The 15670-nt window shown below is 50.7% G+C and overlaps 1 protein-coding gene across 1 annotated transcript; it reads right to left on the minus strand.

The window, feature by feature from the left end:
* Nucleotides 1–509: 509 nt before the first annotated feature.
* On the minus strand, nucleotides 510–14397 carry LOC102453739 (butyrophilin subfamily 1 member A1-like). Its single transcript, XM_075913403.1, has 6 exons — nucleotides 14298–14397; nucleotides 12041–12388; nucleotides 7809–8093; nucleotides 7258–7368; nucleotides 3610–3666; nucleotides 510–1131 (listed from the first exon to the last, which is right to left on the minus strand). The coding sequence occupies exons 1-6, from the start codon at nucleotides 14395–14397 to the stop codon at nucleotides 617–619; spliced, it is 1416 nt and encodes a 471-aa protein (XP_075769518.1). The 3' UTR covers nucleotides 510–616.
* Nucleotides 14398–15670: the final 1273 nt, after the last annotated feature.

A 15670-nucleotide genomic window follows, 5' to 3' on the forward strand; every position in this document is an offset into this window, starting at 1 on the left:
GAGCAAGAGTGTGGACACTGGAGCAAGCCGGGGGCCTTCTTCCATCCCATCCAAGGACCTCTGGCCCTGAGTCCTCACCAACCAAAGATGCATAAGGGGACACGGGGGGAGCCGAGAGGGGTTCATGGAAGGGGCATGTGGCTATAGAACCCAAGCGTGCGAGGTGGAGGCCCTGACCACTGGACTTTGGGAGCATGTGGGGCGCCCAGGTTTCTCTCTGGGAAAGGAGGTGACTCCCCCCTGCCACAGAAAGTCTCATTTCCATCAGCAGCTCCAGCTCTGTGTGTGTCCAGGCTGTAGCCGACCCTCGACACAGAGCAGGTTCTCCTAACCCACCAGCCATGCCCGCTCGGCCCTGCCCCTGCCCCTGCCCCTGCCTGCCTGTGTCCCTCCCCTGCCCCTCCCGCACCTCCACCTGTGTCCAGCCCAGGTGTTAGTTCTGTCCCCTGCACAGCCCCCACCTCTTCAGGGACTGCCTGCTCCCTGGGGCTACAGTAGGTTTCTGCCACCTCTCTTCTCTGGATTTGTGATGGGAGAGGAAGGAGCCAGGGGCTGGGTACTGGGGAATCATCCAGGGTTACAGAGACTGAGGTGTATGAGGCTACAGTGGCTAGTGTCAGGGAGACAGTCTGAGCTTGGTTTTTGTGTCCAACACCCAGATCCAGGGTTGGATTTTCTCCCCTGGGAGGGAGCCTGGTGGGAAAGTGAAGATTGGGGCCTTGGTACCAGCATCGATAAATGTCACCTGGCCCCGGTCACAATCCAGGCAAACCCGGATCCTGCTGGGGGGGTGCAGGGGCAGGGAGGTCACAGGGTCAGTGAGAGCCTGGAACTGATCCCCCCACTGCCCCACAGCCCAGCTCCCAGCTTTGTGGCTGAGGCTCATCCATCCCTTCCTGCTCACAGACTCTCTGGCCACCCCCACAGCCCAGAATTGCCCATCCCCCACCTCCACCTCCCAGTAAAGTCTGCCCGAGGTGAAGCCCTCACGGCCCAGCACACAATGCACAATGTCAAATCTCTCCGGGGTGTCGGGCAGTGGCTGCCGTGTGTCTGCCCATCTCACACGTTTCCCATCCTCCGATAGGATGAGGTCACGCTGCATCGTGTCTGGATCCAGAGTCACGTTGGCTGGGGGAGAATCAGAGCGTGAGGGGCAGAGCTCGGCCCTGGGGGGGGTGTTGAAGGGGTCAGGGACAGAATCTGCCGCAGCTGGGCAGTGACTCAGGGACTCTCCTGCCTCCAGGGGCGCCCGGCTCTGAGTGGGGAGTAGCCCTGAGGTCTCGGCCCAGCCCAAGGGGCAGCTCACTCCCCGGCAGGGAGGGGCCGTGGCAGAGAGAAGGGGTCAGAGGGGCCCTGACACTGGGAATCTGCCCCCCTCTCCCTGGGCCAGGGACAAGCGACTCTGGGCCGGGGACCCCAGAGGGACGGGATGGAAACTGCCTGGTCAGGGCTGGCTGAATCCAGGCCCTGCCCTCGGCTAGGCCCCTCCCCATTGAAATGTCCCTGGGTCCCAGCTGCCTCTGGGCAGGGTTTGTGATCCCCCTGTGACACGTCTCCCCCCACACGGCACTTCTGGGCTCGGCTCCTTTCCCGCCGCACTGGGGCTCTGGGCCGAGCTCCGACCTGCCCCCACCAGGCTGCGCAGCCTCCGGCCCAGCACCCAGACCCCGCAGAGCCAGCAGGGAGGGGCAGGGACCGGCCCCAGCTGGGCTGGGTGGGAAGAGGCTGAACAAGGCGAGTCCTGCACTGGGGGTGCCCAGGCACAGTGTGGAGGGAACGGGGGTGTCTCTGTCCCAGCCATGGCAGGAGGCTGACTCAGGGGTGACAGAAGGAAGAGGGGCCCAGGGAGCTGAGGGGGGTCCCAGCGGGGGCTGGGCGGATGGAGAGAGAAGCTGAGCTCACACGGGGGGAGAGGAAAAGGGGAACAGGACCAGAGCTCTGCTCTCAGCAGCTCCCCAGCTGCCTGCAATGGGCCCAGGACCGCCCCTGTCTGTGCCCCGGGCCCTGGTGCTCTGGGGTCTGATCCATCCCTTCCCCCGGCAGAGCAGGGACCCTCCCATGGACTCTTGGGTCCTCTGCCGGGGGCAGGAGAAAGAGCAACGTCCCCGAGTGCCCCAGAGTCCATGCTGGGCACAGCCCCTCAGTCACTGGGGGGAAGGGAAACTCCCCTCTTGGACCCCTTCGCCTCCCTCACACTCGTCACAAGCTGGGGCGGGGCAGACTTCAGTCACAGACTATATTGGCATAGTGATAGAGGTGCAGCCGTGTTAGTCTGGTGTAGCTGAAACAAAAGACAGGACTATGTAGCACTTTAAAGACTAACAAGATGGTTTATTAGATGATGAGCTTTTGTGGGCCAGACCCTCTTCCTCAGATCAATATGTGGAAGAAAATTGGCACAACCATATATACCAAAGTGATATAATCAAAAAAATGAACACGTGAAATTAACAAATCAGATTTTAGAACAGAGTGGGGGTGAGGGGGGAAGGTTAGTATCTGTGAGGTAATAACATAGGGGTGATAATAGGGGAAGTTTCTGTGAGGTAAGGACTTTAGGGGTGATAATTGGGGAAGCTATCTTTGTAATGGATGAGAAAATTAGAGTCTTTGTTTAAACCCATATGTAAAGTGTCAACCACTCTGTGCCGATTTTCTTTCACATATTGATCTGAGGAAGAGGGTCTGGCCCTCGAAAGCTCATCACCTAATAAACCATCCTGTTAGTCTTTAAAGTGCTATATAGTTCTGTCTTTTGTTTCATATTGGCACAGAGCTCCCCCCTTCCGAGATACCCAGGGATGGAGCAGCTTGGCTGCGGTCGGTTCTGGGCTGGGTTGCCAGGCACTTCAGTGAGCCCGGTGAGAAGTGCAGCCGGGAAAGTAACTCCAGGATGCCCCCTGGGCTGTATTTTCTAGGGGACACCTGCCCCCTGCTCTCAGGCACTGATGGGCGCTCTCCACTCAGGGGTGTGTTTGCTTTGCACAGCCCTCTGGGGAATGTTGCATGAGGGGTGCCCCCGAATACAGTGTAGATGTTGTTACATAGATTCACCTAAGTTTGGGTTTTTGCTGATTCTGCACCTTTGACGTTTAATACAAACTTTGTGGCTGTGGCTAATCTGAGCCTTGCACCGAGATGTTTCCCCCCTGCACATCATGCACTTTGACACACTAGCTGGGCTGACATTGCACATGTGGTGTGGGACAGTGCAATGTTTTTACGCTCCTTGTGGGGGAAGGACCACAGAGTGGACATAGCAGGCCCTGAGGGAGGTGAGCTCACCCTGGACTGAAGCTCCCTTGCTGAGGAGGGGGCAGGGGTGTCAAATCCCAGGATCAGAGACAGGGCTGGATGGGCAGTTGGGCTGTGCAGTGCCTGACCCCACTTGGCTCTTCTCCCACCTGGACACTGAACTTGCCCCTGGTTGCTGCCAGCACCACCTGGCAGAAGAGTCGCGACCTGACGGCATCTTTGAACTGCAGCTGCTGGTGCTGACGCCCTGAAATCTCAGGCCCCAGCCTGCTCCCGCAGTGATGGCAAAGGAGCCGCATTTTCACATGGGAGAGAACATCTGAACACGGACAAACCATTAACATCAGTTACCTTCTTCTATAGGGAATGCCAATCTTCTCCAGCCTGAAACCAAGCAGAGACACCCAGCTGAGAGTGACGGAAGTACACGCTCTATCTCAGAGAGAGCAAACCACGGCCTGTGGCCCCTCCCGCCCCGCCGGCCCTTCTATTCCGCCCTGAGCTGAGCCATCATCCCCCTCCCTTCTTTCCCCTCCCCCTCCGTCCCCGCTCTTCAACTCACCTGCCCTGGGCTCCTGGCAGTATGAGGGCAGCTGTGGCTGGGCAGCACAGCTGTGGTGCCACCAAGCCCTGTGCTCTGAGTGGTGCAGTCATGGGTCGGTGGGGGGGGGGGAGGGAGAGGGAGGAGTTGGATGGGGGATGGGAGTCCAGGAGAGGTCTGGAGCAAGGAGCGGGAGGGGTTGGATTGGGGTGGGGAGTCTTAGCGGGGCAGTAAGGAGCTAGAGAAAAGGGGCAGGATTCATATGGGCCATGCCTGGCTGTTTCCTTCCCTGCCTGGTCTCCCTACAATTTCTACCCTGAGGTGACCCACCCCTTCGATGTACACAGGATTCATCATTGCACAGAGTAAGACAGTGCGGCAGCTGGAAGTCACAAATTCTACTAGAAATGTTGAATAAATAAATAAAAAAAAAAAGCTTCACAAACACTGCATGAGCCTTGCAGTTGGATTGTTTTGTATTTCAAACATCTCCATTGCCTGTGGAATTAGTCCTAGCAAGCTACAATCAAACTTTGCCTGCAAACATGTTACATTTACAAACAAGCGGAGAAAACTTATTTAAAGCAAGTTTCTGCTCCTGTTGAAATCACTCCTGCTGCTGAATCCTCTGGCTAGAGGGGTTATTCTAACAAATGTACAAGAATGGGGGGGGGGGGGGGAGTTTCTTACTAGTCATAGAACCACACACCCCAGAACTGGTCATCTGTCTTGACCAAAAGATGCTTCACATCATGTTATGTCATTTTATTTTGTTACATTTTCAGAACTAAGGTGAAGGCTCAACTTCTATTCAAATAGCAACACGTTAGTACCTCAGAATACTCTCACAAGTGACCTTCTGGCGTGAGAATTCTCCTGCTTACTCTGAGATCACCATTCATTTCTAAAGTTATATGTTAAAAATGACAAAAAAACCAAGACAAACCCCCAATTGGAACACAGCCCCGTGGTGCAGACGCACCTTAGCACAACAGGATTTACACGTTGGGAGGAGGAGAATGACACTTACTGAGTTCTGCTGCCTGTTTCTCTAGAAAACAAGGACAAAGGAATCAATGATTAGTGGGGGGGTTTCTCTTTCCAGAATCTACATGCAGGGTGGGGTTTCCAACACTGCCTAAGTGACTAGGGCACAGAAGTTCCGATGTCCCTACATCACTTAGGCAGCTTTGGAAATCCCACTTCCCAAGAGTCAGGCACACAATGGCTGAAATTGACCTGGGCTGTGCAAGGCTAATGCAAGACCCTCTGTACCACTCGGTGCCTGTACAGGCAGAGTGGCTGTGAGCCAGGGCCCCTGCACCCCCTCCAGTACATCACAGGAAGAGTCTTCACACTGGCCCTAGAATGGTTAGAATGACGGAGACTTTGATGCATCCCACCAAGACAAAAAGGTTGAATTTCCCCCTTCTCTTGCCTGCGCCGTGGGTCTGTGTCAGGGCTGACAGGCAGGGCCCAAAGCTCTAACACAAAGGGAAGGCTGAGAGCAACATCTCAATATTCTGCTGTTCTCAGATCACACATTTCCCCAAAATAAAAATACTTTTTACAGTAAGTGCTTTCCACATTCTACCCAGGGTTGGACTGAAACTCATAGAGTATGTCTACACTTGCAGCCTATTTCGGAATAGGGCTGCAAATATAGGCATTCGGAATTGCAAATCAAGCCCGGGATTTAAATATCCCATGCTTGATTTGCATCTTCCCAGCCGGGTGCCATTTTTTTTTTTTGGTTGAAATTTACAAGCCTGGAATAACTGCCCACATCTACAAGTGGCAGTGAAACAGGCATTCGAAATAAAGCCCTATTTTGAACTACCTGTTAAACCTCATTGCAGGAGGAATAACAGGTAGTTTGAAATAGGGCTTTATTTTGAACGCCTGTTTCACTGCCGCATGTAGACACGGGCAGTTATTCCAGGCTTGTAAATTTCAAAAAAAAAAAAAAAAAAAAAGGCAAATCAAGAATGGGATATTGAAACCCCGGGCTTGATTTGTAATTCTGATGCCTACATTTGCAGCCCTATTCCAAAATAGGCTGCAAGTGTAGACATATCACCAGGACCTGGGTAACTTCCCAGATTGCTAGAGATAAAACAGCTGATGTTGAGCCATACAACCTCGGAGTCAGAGCTCACTTTCAGCCCTCTGGGGCTGTCTCTCTACAGTGCTCAGTATAAGCCATGCCTGGTGCTGTCCTCAGCATGTGATTTATGGGTCTATGCTAGACATGCTAAATCAAACAGCAGAAGATCGACCTCCAGAGCATCAAGTGTCTGGTAAGCACAGATGTGACCTTAAGCTCCCCCTATTTTATAAAATGTTAATAGCAAATCTTCCAAAAGAACCGGGAAACACCCCATTCCTCCCAACGCTGCTCCAAGGACATGACCATGTAGAAAATGTCATGTATGGAAAGAGGAAGAATGGGACTGACCAAACGGTTCTGGGTGCTTTTCCTCATTTATTTAGTAGCCCATTGGCTGTTTCTCAGGGAGCACTAGTGCAGCACAAGGGTGCACGGCACTTGATTAGCAAAAAGGGATTTTCAGGATAGAAATCAGGCCTGGCAGCGCCATGTGGGAAGGGAGACCAGAGACAGATGGGAGTGACCCCGGAGAATGGGGAGAGGGAAGATGGAGCAGGATGCAGATCAAAGAATCATAGAACCATAGAGCTGGAAGAGAATTTAGAAGGTCATCAAGTCTAGCTCCCAGTCCTAGGCAGGACCAATCCCAACTAAATCAACTCAACCAGGGCTTTGTTAAGCCAAGACTTAAAAATCTCTAGGGATGGGTTACCTACTTCCTTAGGTAACCCATCCCAGTGCTTCACCACTCTCCTTGTGAAATAGTTTTTCTTAATATCCAACCCGGACCTCTTCCACCGCAACTTGAGACCATTGTTCCTTGTTCTGCCATACCTGCTGTGATCTGGCTCTCTGGTTGTCTCCTTCCAATCCCATCCCTTCCTGTGTGCCCGTAAGTGCAAACCACCCGGCCGGCTGTACTTCAGACAAGCCTGTGTCTGGCACAACCCACCCACACAACGGAGTGAGGGGGAATGAAACCTCCATAGGCTCAGGCCTGGGCTTCCTGGCTCCTTTCTGTGGCATTGGGTGGGGGAGGCCCAGCTGGCGCAATTGGCCCTGCTGCAAAGGCGGGTGGGGATGGCCCAGAGCAGTGGACTGAGTTTTTCACTCCATCCTCCAGTGCTGCCGTCAGGTCCTGGGGAATCGTCCCCTGAGCCTGCAGCCTGGGACTGCTGCTGACGATTAGCCCACGGACAGAGGGGATCCTCAGTGGCATTTCCAGCCCTGTGCTGCGGGGGTGGGGTGGTTCTAAGCTCCCATCATGCCAGGCCAAGTGTCAGATCTGTCCCTGTGCGCTGCTTTGAAGAAAATCCCTTGGGAATGTCCCTGCATTTCCTGCTCCAACATTTACCTTTGATATTGAAGAGATAAACATTCAGGGCAAAGGAGCCCAGCAAAACCACCAGAGTCACTCCCAGAGACACCATCCAGGGATTCACCTTTGGGAAAAAGGGATCTGAAAAACACAAGCCCAGAGGCATCCACATGACTCAGGAAGCAGGGACCCAGCTCTGATGACTCCATGGCTACGTCTACATTAGCACCCCTTTCTGGAAAAGGGATGTTAATGTAGACTTCAGAATTGCAAATTCCGCGGGGGATTTAAATATCCCCCGCGGCATTTGCATTTACATGGCTGCCGCTTTTTTCCGGCTTGGGGATAAGCTAAACAGCCAAAAGAATATCTAACAATCGTACATCTGTGCAGGAGTGGAAGGATGTTTGGCTGTTTGTCTCCTGCATCTTCCCTTTACTCTTCAGTCAAATACAGTTACGGGTTTCAGGTGAGACATTCAAAATCTTTGAAGTCAAAGGAAGCAAGTAGGATGTACCACAACCTTCATGTTGTCTTTTTTTCTGTCGCTGCTCAGAATGTGGTTTTTGATGGTCACTGACCTGATATATAAGATAATGTTGATTCCTTTTCTTGGCTGAGAAGGGTGTTCCTGACCAAACAGGACAAGTTCCGACTGGAATTTTCCGTTATAATGATAGAAGTTTCTATTCTATACAGTCCATTGGCTTCTCTGGAATTTGTGATAGAGGCTGAAGGAAAGGCCTGTCCATTGAGATCTCTCCACACCACCTCAGGCTCTGGGTACCACCCAGCTGACCAGCACTCCACTCGGATCCCTCCATCCTGGTAATCCTCAATTGATACACGAGGAACAGAGCCTAAAGCTAGAGACAAATGCATAAATCCATTTGATTTATGTGTAGCGCCCCCTCTCCACCTGGTTACCTTCTTTTAGAGCCAATCTCCTTTCAGGTTCGGATGGATAGGTCTGGGTTCTTCTGGATCCCGCCACCTACTCAATTTTATTCTTTCTGATTGATGTACTTGGCGGTGCCTCCACCCCCCTCACTCCTTCCTAGCAGGGTTGCCAGGGCAGCTTGGGAGGAAAATTCTAGCCCAGGATAATCCCCACGTATTCGCCAGATAGTTGGTGACTCCCAGAAAATAACACAAACACATACACTATAATAAACACAATTATATTAAACAGGAGACAATTATAACAGAACAGGGTAAAACATTATTTTTAGGGTCACCGGTGCCCAGCAACTGTGAAGTTAGTGTCCCGTTGGTACGCGTACTTTGTTGGGGCCCTTGATGACTGTTGACCACACAATCCTTCTCTGCAGAGGTTTAGCAGTGGGGCTGACTAGGTCCAGTACAGCCCAAAGGACTCACAAATGGGAGAAGGCAGCAAATCCCTCCACAGTTTAATAGGCTGCAGGTAATAAAATCCCCAAACAAATTCCCTGACTTACTAACTAAAAATTGGTGCACTCACACACTCCATGAATGAGCCTCAGGTTGAGAGATGACTCAGTCTCTGCAAAGGGGCTGCTCTCTTCTCACAGGGGTCCTCTTCAAGCAGGAACCAGGCTGCTTCGGTCCCAGAATTTCCCCTCACCGTGAAGGGGTGCAGGGCTCAAGATGCAGACCACACAACTGCACCAAAATTCAAAACTATAGCCTCCCAGGCCAGCCTCCAGACCCACACAGCAGGCAGCAGCCCTGAACTTGCTGCTAGAGCCCAGCTGACCATGCAGTGACACTCTCACCCAGGGAGCTGGAGAGCCAACTCCGCCTGGCTGGGGAAGCCTCCCAGCAAACTCCACAACTGGGAATCAACAGTGGAGACATAAACCCAGCTGAGGGATCCTGCCTTCAGGTCCCTAGAGGCTAGCTCTCAGGGGGAACCCTGCATGCAGGCCTGGGGCTTACTAGCTCCCACACAGTCCTCCCCTTTTCCTGGCTGGCTCTAGACTCCCCTCAACAATGGTCTCTCCTTCCCCCTGGGAGGGGCATCTCACTCCCTGTGGGTTGCCGGGCAGACTCTGGCCCTGGTAGGGAGGGGGAGCCAAGGCAAACTCAGAGCCTCTCCCTGAGCTGCCAGCAGACAAAGCCCCGGGAATCCAAGCAATCTCCTTGGGGGTTACATATGCATATATTGAGCCGAGAAAATAAGAAATTAAACTTCCCCTTTATTCTCAAATGTACATGGACTCAGGGAAGTAGATGAACAAGCAACTAATTATTCCATGGAGGGAATGGAAAGCTTTCTTCTCAGTATTGTCCCCTCCTAAGATCCACACAGACATGAATTTTTGGGACTATAGGAAACCCTTTAATTGATCATTTAATTTAGCACTAGCAGCTTCTGAGAAAAAAAACAGAAAAATAATGCTTGCCTTTCAAATGTGCCTTTAGGTGAAATGTCACAGCTTTGATTATGGAAGCTCTTCTACTTGGCCCTGCATATGCAGAACTAAAGCATAAGGGGAGAAATATCTGGACACCTACGTGAGCATGATCATCTTCATGATGGATTCCCCCTCCCATGCTCTAGACAATGGGATTTTGGACACAGATATGACTAACACAAAAGTGCTTTGGACAAATTATCTCATGTAACTTATCAATCTTCACAGAATCACAGAACAGTAGAACTGGAAGGAACCTCAGGAAGTCATCAAGTCCAGTCCCCTGCCCTCATGGTAGGACCAAGCACCAGATGATCCCTGACAGATGTCTGTCTGAGCTGCTCTTAAATATCTCCAGAGATGGAGATCCCACCCCACCCACCCACCCACCCACCCCTGGCAATTTATTCCAGTGTTTCACCACCCTGACAGCTGGGAAGCTTTTCCTAATGTCCAACCTAAACCTCAACCTCCCTGGCTGCAATGTGATGTCATAATCCCCTGGATCCGTATATCTTATTTTGGTGTCTGTATCATTCTTATGTGTGAAATTAGGCATATGGGGCATGAAATGGCTTTATGGTTTCAATGTGCCATCCAGAGTGTTTCCAATGCTGGGTGTCTCAATTTTTTTAATTAATCATATGCAAACAGCCTTTTGTCTATAAGTCTTAGCAGTGGTTGGTAATAGGAGGTCACATGACCTCCCTAACTGGCTGCAGGAGACCAGGGAACTGGCTCAGCAGGACTGGGCAATGAAGAGCCCCAGAGAGCGGGAAGGCGAGTGGCAGTGGCCATGTCAGCCCCCCGGGAGGAACCCCCAGGTGTTGTCTGTGACCTTCACCCCATCACAATCTTCAACCGCCTGACTGATGAGAATCAGTAGAGAACTGCCCAACATAGGATGAATTCCTCCTCCAAGTTGTGTGTTGTGTTCTCCAGAAAGCAAGGGACCCTCTGTGGCAGGGCGTCAGGGTTCCCCGATGTTGCACCCCATTTACAGCAAGAACAGATTCCACCAGCAGCAGACTAGAGAGGGGTTTATTGCTCCTCCAGGATACAGCACAGCATAGATGTAATTACAGGACTCAGGGCCAAGATGCTTCAGACCTCTTGGGTTAGGGGTCCATTACCCCTAGCCCTCAGCCCTCAGCCCTCAGCTTAGGCTGTTCCCCTCATGTTTCCCAGCCAGCCACCTTAGTCTGTCTCCCTCATGATTCCAGCCCCAGACAGCAACTGCCCCTTCCCCCAAAACCTGGTGTTGTCTCCACCTCCCTCCCTTTGTCTCTCCTCCTGGGAGGCTGAGCCTAGGTGTCTGGGTTAATATACGTGGGTGAGTCAGTGGGAATCACACATCATGGAACAGGGGGACACGCAGTTACAAAGCAGGCAGCGCCCCCACTTGGCCACACCCTCAGAAGCATCCCAGGGCAGTAAGTCACGTGGTTCTCTTTTTCAGATTAGGGACGTCAGCGACTAGTTGACTGACTGATAAGCAGAATCCTGCCAGTTAGCACTATCGACTAGTCCATCGTCGTTGTCCCCCCCCGCCCCTGATACTCTGCAATGTTAGGAAACAGGAGCCAGAGCACAAAGACCCACAGGAGAAGGGACTGATCAGCCTGTATCACTTTCCCTGCTGCTGCTTTTCACAGAAAGGGACAGGGAAGCCGGCACACAAAGATCAAACTTCAGAGACTTCAGCAGAGGGCTTTGTCCTGCCCTCTACTCCCCTCCACTGCCTCTCGCTCCCTGGGCCACCTCCCTCATGGCCCTTTGCAGCTCCTGGCCTTGTAGCAAGGCCACCGCCGGGAAGGGATCTGGCTGGAGCCTTCCTCTCTAGCCCCCCTGGGCCTGCCCAGCCCTGCTCTGCTGACGGTGCCTCCTCTGAGGGAACCAGGCCCTGCACTTTCCTTGGCCAGGGCCTCACTGACTCTCTCTGTGGGCAGCTCTCTCTATAGGGCTGTCCCTGCAAACTGCACCCTGCTCGGCTCTTTCAAAGCCTCTCCCCAATGGGCCAGGGCTCTGCCCAGGCTCCCTCCAGCCTGCATTGACCCTTCCCAGCCAGTGTGGGGCCATCAAACCCCCTCCCCCCATGGAAAGGCATTTGCATATTTGGACAATTATCTCAGGAAATAAAAAGTAATTCCTAGGCCTTAGATTTAACTGTGTGGCTATTGGACATGGGGTTTTGTGTCTCTGTTTGGGTCCATTTATTACACCTGGAAAGTGTGAGGTGAAACGGTGAGATGACTCTTGAGGAAGAAGGTGTCATAATTCAGGGGCACCTTCTCCACTTTTCTCCACAATTGGTACAAGTAAATGACTCACCTTGGGAACAGACCATGGGAAAAATGCTGAAATCATTAGACTCAGCGTTATCCCCAGGAGACATACAGACACATGCTACTGACCTGCCACCTTTAGATCCAGCAGGGCTTTTTGATAAAAGACTCCATCTTGAACAAAACAGCTGTACCGCCCTTCGTCACAGAGGCTGATGCTGAAAATTTTCAAGGCAACGTTCCCCTGGGTCAAACCATCTTTCAAGAGCACTGTCCTCCCCTGGTATTCTGGCATCTGCTGCTTGTTCTGGTCTTTTCCATTGCTATAGTGATGGACAAATGGGGAGAGCTCGGACCGGAACCAAGTCACCTCCATATTCTCAGCGCTCATCCTGGGGGCCAGGTGACAGGGTAACATGATGTCCTCCCCCACCACGGCTGTGACAGGCCAGTCAGGTCCAACCACTGTAAATTGTGCTGCTGAATGTCCCAGGAGAGAAGAGAGAAAAGCTCAGAGAGAAGATCTTGTCCATTTAGCCAGTGACACACACAAAACCAGTCCTGTTTGCTGTATTTTTTACTCCCCGGAGCTACTGGGAAGAGACCTGGGATGTGGAGATGCCACCAGCCAACGGGCCTTGCAGGCCAGGCTTGAGGGAAACCCCAGCTGAGAGAGCTAATACCAGAGAGAAGATTCCTGACCCCTTGAGCCTGAGGCATGTGGCCACTGCCAGAGCAAGTGTCTGACCCACGGCATCCCTGTGGCACAGCCAGGGGCTGGGTGACGGGATTTCCTATAACATTCCCCATTTTTCAGCTTATTCTTTTGTTAATAGATTGCTGCTTAATAACGTCTCTTTGCTTTGAGCTGTATGCATGGCTCAGTGGGTCAGGGAAGTGCCCAGTGCAGAGACAGCACCGGGAGTTAGGACAGCTCAGCCCCTCCCTTAGATTTAGTCCTGCAGGAACCCTGGGCCCAGCCTTGCTGGGTTCCAAGGACTCTGCCACAGAGGGAAATTGAAGTGGAGCCTTTGAGGTCAGGGAGGCCGCTGGGGTTGTGTCTACACTGCCAGGTGATTTCAAAATAATAATTAATTCCCCAAATAACTATTTTGAAATAAGCCCTTTCCTCTTCCCAAGCAGGCGTTGTTGTTTCAAAATAACAGGCTTGGTAATGTGGATGCTCACCTTGTGTTTTCAAAATTAGGGGAGTTCTTTTGCAAGAACTCCCCAGTGTAGACATGCCCTGGGTAAAGACGTGGGAGCGAGGACTCAGATTCTGTCACTAGCTCATTTCACCGGGGTAGTACAGAAGCCAGAAAAGCTCCCCACAGTAGCAGGACCATCCCCCCCTTACATGGAGCTTGCTGTGTTGTTAAGTTTACACCCTGTGGGTATGTCTACACTTCACACTTGCTTCAAAATAAATTATTCTGGAATAGTTACTCTGAAATAGTTTATTTCAAATTAGCACGTCTGCACTGCAGGGAAGTCTCAAAATCAGTCTGAGGTTGTCCCCCTAGGCTATGTCTACACTACAAAGTTTTTGTGCAAAGACAGCCATTTATGCACAAAACCCTGCAAAGAATTCATACCTCAAGCGTGTTTTCACACTAGAAAATCTACAATCAAGAGAACAGAGGGCTTTTTCAAGTGTAAGTAAACCTCCTTCTATGAGGCATAACTCCTCTTTGCACTACAGCTTTTGTGCAAAAAGGCATGTGTGAACGCTCTGCAGGGGTTTCTTGTGCAAAAAGTGCCTATCCAAAAAAACACAGGTGCCTCGATGGCCATTCTGTGAATGGCCATCAGAGCTTTCTTGCACAAGAATGTCCATGTAGTATGGACGCTCTCCTGCGCAAAAGTGTATCACTTATGCAATGTGCTTTGAGGTCCGGACGCACTTTTGCACAAGAAGTTTTTGTGCAAGAACTTTTCTGCAAAAGGCTTCTTGTGAAAAAAAACCCTGCAGTGTACATGTAGCCCTAGTGTAGATGCACTACCTCGATTAAGAGCCCCAGGAGACAAGGAGAAGAATAACTTAGAATGGCCCTGGTGAGGGCTATTTCGAAATAGCAGAAGTGGAGCGTCTCCACACACTTTATTTTGAAATAACTATTTCAGAATAGGTGTTATTCCTCTTAGAATGAGGTTTACAGATTTTGGAATCAGCCACCTGTTATTGGAAAATATTTTGAAATAACAGAGTAGCTGTATAGATGCTCACATTGTTATTTCAAAATAACGCTAGTTGACTCAAAATAAAGGTGCAACATAGATGCACTCCGTGAGAAGTTCCACTGACTCTGAGTTGTGCATGTTATTAGACACTTCAGGGGCTTAAATAAATCCTCTAAGAAACAGCAGACGCAGAGCAGAGTCCTACCTGATTCTGTGCTATGGACATAACAAGTCAGGAAGAAAACAAGAAAACCAGGCAGAGGGGAGCTGGCTCTGGCGCTGTGGCCAATGGAGGGAACTTTCATCTTCCCTGAAACTTGATCTAGACAACAGGAAGGAGAAAACAAAAACTTACCACAGCGAGCAGGACACTCACTAGCATTAAGGCCAAGTCGACACTGGCAAGTCACTGTGCAGTAAATCAGCCCCCAGAGTTGTGACGTTCAAGGTGTCCACATGGGCAAGGCACTTAGCCCTGGCCTAATCTAGGGCTTCATTTCAAAATAACCCCTCTTAGGTTGAATTTATAGGTGGAGCATCCACCCTAACAAATCCCTTATTTCAAAATAATGGGCGACGTATAGCGGGGATGGCCTGTATGGGAAAGCCTCAAAAATAATCCAAGCCAGGATCCATTAATGAGGACCCACAAAGTTGAGTTAGAGCCCTGGAAAGCTGTGGGGAGTAATTAGTTCAAATTCCTCTGAGAAGCAGTTATTTTGAAATAATGGCACTGGAGTGTCCACAATAGCACAATTTGGAAATAAGTGCTATTCCCCAAGGAAAGCAGGCATCCAGATTTTGAAGTCCCCACCACTGGGGGCAGTGTGGACACCATGGGGTAGCATTGCTCATGAATGGCCCCTGGCGCCCTTCCCCCCAGGGACCTGCGAAGAGTGTGAATACAATTCTTTTGTATTCTGGCGTTGGAACAGCCATTTCACTGAACCTGAACATGTGTCTCGTTGTGAGTCTGATTTTGTCCCATCCCCACTAAATCCACATTCAAACAAAAAAGACAGGTTAGGGCAAAGGTTGCTAGTAATTCCATCAGTAGGGGAGAAAAATGAATGAGAAACTGTGGGTGTACTTGGGAGAAATATTCTTGTGTTTTTATCACTCATTTCTTTTCTTCCAACATGTCAGAAGCAAAATGATTCCGTGCCATAAATGAAGTTGTTAAGTAACAGGGACGACATAGAAAGATGCTCCCCGAACTGCTGTTTTGCAGAAGTTTGTAACCTACTTTACAACAAAGAAACCCACTATATATTGTAAAGCATTTGCATGTCTGTCTGTCTGTCCATCCATCTGTTTGTGTGAGGCTGTGTCTAGTCTGCAGACTTCTTTCAGAAGAAGTTTTTTCGGAAGAGATCTTTAGGAAAAACTTCTTCTGAAAGAGAGCGTCCACACTGCCAAAGCATGTCATAAAAGTGATCTACTTTTTTAAAAGGTAGCGTCCACGCTGAATGGAGTCTATCTCACATGTAAACTGTGATTACTATGAATGGAGTGGTCACCAAGGCACCTCTGCTTTTTCCTTTTTCCTCTTCTTTAAAAAAAACTCCCTCTTCCATG

This window comes from Pelodiscus sinensis, chromosome 32 (assembly GCF_049634645.1).
Source record: "Pelodiscus sinensis isolate JC-2024 chromosome 32, ASM4963464v1, whole genome shotgun sequence".
In the NCBI taxonomy this organism is placed as follows: Eukaryota; Metazoa; Chordata; order Testudines; family Trionychidae; genus Pelodiscus; species Pelodiscus sinensis.

Coding starts and splice junctions, on each gene's coding strand:
- LOC102453739 (XM_075913403.1), bottom strand. CDS start 14,397: ATGAAAGTTCCCTCCATTGGCCACAGCGCCAGAGCCAGCTCCCCTCTG. Junction 8,094..12,040: donor GCTGGATCTAAAGGTGGCAG/GTCAGTAGCATG, acceptor ATTTGTCTCTAG/CTTTAGGCTCTGTTCCTCGT. Junction 3,667..7,257: donor CTTCAATATCAAAGGTAAAT/GTTGGAGCAGGA, acceptor CGTCACTCTCAG/CTGGGTGTCTCTGCTTGGTT.